The sequence below is a fragment of the Gobio gobio genome (genome assembly GCF_949357685.1).
Source record: "Gobio gobio genome assembly, chromosome: 18".
NCBI lineage: Eukaryota > Metazoa > Chordata > Actinopteri > Cypriniformes > Gobionidae > Gobio > Gobio gobio.
This window is the reverse complement of record NC_137111.1, coordinates 38,328,534-38,334,650: the sequence shown is the minus strand read 5'-3', so window position 1 is coordinate 38,334,650 and position 6,117 is coordinate 38,328,534. Positions and strand designations below refer to the sequence as shown.

Below are 6,117 nucleotides of genomic sequence, written 5' to 3'. Positions count from 1 at the left end.
ACACTTGCGACTGGCATGCCAGGTGCAATGCAGTTCAGTTGTTTTGCCGTCATTCACTCTGATTTTATACGATTTGCTCAATACTTTTTTTAAATAAGTACTATATATATTTAAAACCACACACAATGTGCATTCAACATACCCAAAGTCTTATTTTTTAACAGGAGAGTTATTGTCTGCTATGGGGTCCTAAATTTCAAAACAATCGAAATGGCGGCGTCTATAAGATGGAGTCTATTGCGCCTCATACGGACACAACATTTTAGGTCAGAAATGTATTTAAAAACCAACATGTGTATTGTAACATAATATAATGTCAAATGACGATAGTTCTAGGTGTCAATGGTAATCGTATTTTCCACCAAAGTACTACAGTCAAACGATTACCGTGGTATTTATGCTGTCTTCACGTGCTATCGGAAATTTCATAATTCCCACTTCAGAAGTCGTGGCTACGACCTTGTTGCATTCAAGTGCTTTGTGGTCGGAATGAACTGGTTTCATGGAGGACACAGGTTTATTCTTGCCTATTTATTGGGGAAATCGTATTAAAACCAACATTATATGTAGTGGCACATGCGCTGACAACAATATAAACATTTACGATTCTATGGTTTCTACCCGATTCTGTAATTTCGGCAAATGCAGGCTATTTTCTCTGTAAAAACATACAATACGCTTCAAATGATTACTATATTAATGACAAGACAAGACGATTCAAGCTGTTTTAGGGAGAGAGAAAAAACGAATAAATCATAACTGTCACAGTAGTCGTTTTATGTTTAAAGTTTATGGCACGCTCATCTCGGGAATGTGGGAATCAAACTCATTTACGAACTTCCCAGTGGTAAACACGTCATCAGAGGGCGTTACATTTTTACATTTTACCTGTATTCCGATAACACCGATAGCATGTGAAGGCAGCATAACTCCCACTGTCATAAAATACATTTAAATTTTCAATTAAATTCCACTTATTCATTTGATCCTCAGTGTATTATTTATTTACCATTATTTAATTTATGACAGACGTATTTTGGTGTGTGTGTGTGTGTGTGTGTGTGTGTGTGTGTGTGTGTGTGAATAAGTTAAATATCTATGTGTAATACAAATTCTCTTTTAGATTACCTGTAAATAACCGCAATCAGTGCTATTCAATTTGGGCTTCCCACAGAATACAGTCTCAACAGTATCAATTCAAAGCATTCTCAGGTGAAGCATTTTACTTTTACCAGATATACTCTTTATTCCATTACAGATCACTTTTGATGAAAAAGTTTGTAATGCTGTTGAATTTTATATTTTACAGTCCTGTAGTCTGTGAAAGGACTTTCTGAGGACGTAGTAGTTTTTATTTTTAATTTTTTTGCAGCACGAAATATTTCAATTTCAACTCAAGACACACCAAACCCCAGAAGTCTAAAGTTTCTTCCCGGTAAGCCTGTGTTGGGGACCGGGACTCGAGATTTCCCAACATTAAACTCAGCAGAGAGTTCCCCTTTAGCCAGGTAAACGCAGTTTCTGCTTATTTGTCTACTTTCAAATCATAGTGTCCTTTTGCAAATAGTGATTTAAATGTGTCATTGAATATCTGCCAGTTTGATGTAGTCAGTTGCTCTTGCATCAGTTAAAAGGTGTGCATAGCCTTCCTGTGTATTAAATACATTTATTTTAATCATCCTACAGGGATCTTTTCCAAATCGCAGGCATAAAAAGTGTCTTTTATGGCCCAGATTTTATCACACTGACTAAGGTAGTGTTCAGTGATTAGACATTCTGTTTGATTGTTAGTTTGTGTACTTATTGCTGCATTTAAATCAATTGTTTGTTATTAAAGACAGACGATGATGTTGAATGGACAGACATTAAACGACATGCGGTTGAGGTCATCACTAAGTTCTTTGAGAGTGGAGAGGCCATCTCAATGGGAGCAACACATGCTGAGAGCAGTGAGCCAAACATTGCACAGATTGACTAAATAAATGATGGTGCATTATGTAGTGTACTTAAACATTTCAGAACTGGTTTGATCGTTTTACGGTGACTTTATTTTTCAGGTGTTTCAGAGGATGATGATGAAATTGTCTTAATGATCAAAGAGCTGTTGGACTCAAGGATCAGGTATGTTTACATTGTTTCGATTCCATAAAGACTACCATTCAAAAGTTTGGGGTGAGGTAGATTTTTTTTTTTTAAAGAAATGTATACTTTTATTTAGGAATGATGCATTAAACTGATTCAAAAGTGTCAGTAAATACATTTATAATGTTACAAAAGATTTCTATTTCAAATAAATACTGTTTGCTGAAAAAAATGCATGGTTTTCACAAAAATAATTGACTGTTTTCAACATTGATGAGGATGAGAAATGTTTCTTGGGCAGCAAATCAGCATACTAGGATGATTTCTGAAGGATCACGTGACACTGAAGACTGGAGTAATGATGCTGAAAATTCAACTTTGAAATCACTTTTTTTAAATTATTAAAATAGAAAACAGTTATTTAAACAGTTATTTTTAGACTTCTTCTTTAACAAACAAACTTTTGAATGATATTGTATATATGAGTGATTTTATCCCTTCCAAAAAATATTGAAAGTGTATTTATTCCCTTCCAAAAAATATTGAAAGCGTATTTAATCTATATTCTTTTATTTTGGTACTTAATTTAATTATTAATATTTAAATAATTATAAATTTTCCATTTCATTTTAAAAATATAAATACTAGCCACTTGAGTGAAATGCCTTTAGCGTGACACAATAAAATGACTGTTTATGTAGACAGGACATTCAGACTATTAGCTATTTATGTAATGAAAGTTTTTAGATGACCATCAGAGCTCAAAGCTGTGTCTGCTTTCCTTAAGACCCACGGTTCAGGAGGATGGTGGGGATGTCATATTCAAAGGATTTGAGGATGGCACGGTGAAGCTGAAGCTGGTTGGCTCCTGTACTGGCTGTCCCAGCTCCACAGTTACCCTAAAAAACGGCATCCAGAACATGCTGCAGTTCTATGTACCCGAGGTAGACAATGTAGAACAGGTGAGATATATAAATAAATTAAAGATGACATATTAGGCTTTTCCCTCCAACTTTCTTTAGTGTATAATGTTGCTATTTGAGCATTAAAAAAGTCTGCAGAGTTACAAAGCACAAAGTCTCTCCAAAGGGAGTTAATAAGCACCGTTTCTGAACTCCCTGAAACGCCTCGATTGTATTCTTGTAACATACATGTCACAATGTTCCTCATTTAAATAATTCCCGCTCAAAGCAAACACAAAAAAGGGACGAGGCCTGATTGAGTGTCATTAGTAGTGTGTTGTAATTCATGGTTATGGTAAGAGGAAAACAAACCTTTCAGAAACAACCTCGAAGCGGTCGTCCAATCAGAGCACATTTGTACTTTTCGGAAGGAGGGGCTTCATAGAGACAAACTTAACTTAACTTGTTACTGACAGACTGGGAAGAGAGGTGCTGCAATAATGTAAAATACACTAAATTGCCAAAAGTTTTGGGACACCCCTCCAAATCATTGAATTCAGGTGTTCCAATCACTTCCATGGCCAACGGTGTATAAAATCAAGAATCTAGGCATGCATACGTCTTCTACAAACATTTGTGAAAGAATGGGTCGATTGGTACTTGCCTGCATTGTACCAAGTGTAAAGTTTAATGGAGGGGGGATTATGGTGTGGGGGTTGTTTTTCAGGGGTTGGGCTAGGCCCCTTCGTTTCAGTGAAAGGAACTCTTAATGCTTCAGCATACCAAGACATTTTTGGACAATTTCATGCTCCCAACTTTGTGGGAACAATTTTGGGATGGCCCCTTCCTGTTCCAACATGCACAAAGCAAGGTCCATAAAGACATGGATGAGCAAGTTTGGTGTGGAGGAACTTGACTGGCCTGCACAGAGTCCTGACCTAAACCCGATAGAACATCTTTGGGATGAATTAGAGCGGAGACTGCGAGCCAGGCCTTCTCGTTCAAAATGCCTCACAAAGGCACTTCTAGAAGAATGGTCAAAAATTCTCATAAACACACTCCTAAACCTTTTGGAAAGCCTTCCCAGAAGAGTTGAAGCTGTTATAGCTGCAAAGGGTGGGCCAACTCCGTATTAAACCCTACGGATTAAGAATGGGATGTCATTAAAGTTCATGTGGATGTAAAGGCAGGCGTCCCAAAACTTTTGGCAATATAGTGTATGTGAAAAATAATTCGTTTTTTGGACTTTCAATCATGAAAACCTATTCGGCCCCGAAAACAAAATCAAGACTTTGTAAAAGGGCATAATATGGCCTCTTTAAAGTTATTCATGAGAGCATCTTTTGCAAATTTTAACAGTGATCATGATTTTCGCTATTCACGTGACTATGTATAATTTTCTATTTAATTAGGTGGAGGATGAAGTGGATGAGATCAACACAAAGGTGTTTACAGAACTGGAGAAGAAACTGCAAGACTCATAGCATGAGACCCGTCTCTGCTGTCAACATATTTCAATTGCTGTCATTCTGTTATAATCATAGTAGTATTCAGACACTCCACAAGGATGCCGCATATTTAATGTTCAGAAACAAAAATTTACTGTAATATTTAACCAAGCCTAAAAACGTAAGTTATTCTGTTTCTACTATAATAGTGCAATATTGTGATTGCAAGTACAAGAAATCTGAGCTCTGCACTTTCCAAATTACCGTTATGTGTTCTTATTGTTGCTCTTTTAGAACTGCACTTAGATCTGAGTTGCAAGGTTCATTTTAACAGGTTTGTTACTTGTCTGATGGAAAAGGTTAAATTGAAGACGGTTATGCTTTTAATTCCAATCTTTATTGCACGTTGCAATTCCACCTATGTCTGGTGAGTGCATTAAATAAGTGGGAGTTTTTTGGCATGAATTCAATGCTGTGATCCTGATACATTCTCAAACCTGAATTGACCACTTGTAATTGCAGATATACCACCACACAGCTCTTAAGAGTCTTTCAGAATGAGATCAGTTGTGAAAGTTTGTATTTATTTACAGCTGCCATACAGCAGTTTGGGAGGACCTATAATGAAATAAAGTTGTGTAGAAATTAGCGATTGTCTGACTCTTGGTGTAGATATTTGTCCTACTGTTTACCACTTTTCTCCTTGGGTTTAAGTGCTTTTGAAACAAACTTTTTTTCTGCATTTTGTTCTATTTTAGCCTCCATTTTATTCTGCGTTTCATCTTAAAAAGGTCAACCCATTTGTGAACCATTGTGTTTAACTAATTTCTACGGATTGAGAAATTTGAATATTTTGTATAAAATATCAAGAGTCCGTCCTTTAGAAGCAGTTACAGCAGCTTTTAATGTAAGTTTACTCTTTTTTTTTTATTGAATTGCCAAGAGTAGTTTAAACATTTACTGTGGAATAATAGCTAGTATAGTACTTATTATTATTATTAAAGATAGTAGTGTTTTGATAAATGAACTCGTAGCAATTACAATGGCTACAATGGCAGAGTAGCATACTACTGTTTAAAGTATTTACTGTGGAGTAATGGCTTGTATAGTACCTATTGTTTTCCAAAATGGTAGTATTTGATAAATGAAAGCAATTACAGCATCTTTTTAACAGTATTAAATAATCTCGTCTGTATAAGCTTTAGGCCTATAGATGGTGGAATTTTGGAACAAATTCCTCACATGCAAATTTGCTAATGTTGGACATACTTTTTTAATTTTGGTTAATTTTCTGTGCATTATTTAATGTTCAACAACAACAAAAAAAATCGTAGTTTTTCACGTATTATCAAAATCACTTGGAATTTAAGTGATTCATAGAAATAGAATAGAAACTAAAAAAAACTTAAAAGCTGAAAATGAACCTTTCGGGGTCATTTTAAACAGACTTTCTTGTTTACTACATGAATATAAACGCAAATATTTTCATTTCACTTTGCAACAAAGCAGTGAAAATGAACATTACATTTCTGAAAGCAGTCTAAACAGTCTAAGCTCCATCTTGTCTAAAACGCTGACAACTATTTTTTTTGAATTTCACATAATGACTCGTGTATTATTTGAGAGGAGAAAATATGATTCGAAGTAAAACGATGCAAAAATAATAAGTATTATTATGTAGTATG

The 6,117-nt window shown here is 35.2% G+C and overlaps 1 protein-coding gene across 1 annotated transcript; it reads left to right on the top strand.

The window, feature by feature from the left end:
• On the top strand, positions 1-5,089 carry LOC307142427 (NFU1 iron-sulfur cluster scaffold homolog, mitochondrial). Its single transcript, XM_079843282.1, has 8 exons — positions 1-266; positions 1,124-1,212; positions 1,373-1,508; positions 1,687-1,753; positions 1,838-1,949; positions 2,058-2,121; positions 2,870-3,044; positions 4,397-5,089. Exons 1-8 carry the CDS (start codon positions 211-213, stop codon positions 4,466-4,468), a joined length of 771 nt encoding a protein of 256 aa, XP_079699408.1. The 5' UTR covers positions 1-210; the 3' UTR covers positions 4,469-5,089.
• The last annotated feature ends 1,028 nt before the right edge of the window (positions 5,090-6,117 follow it).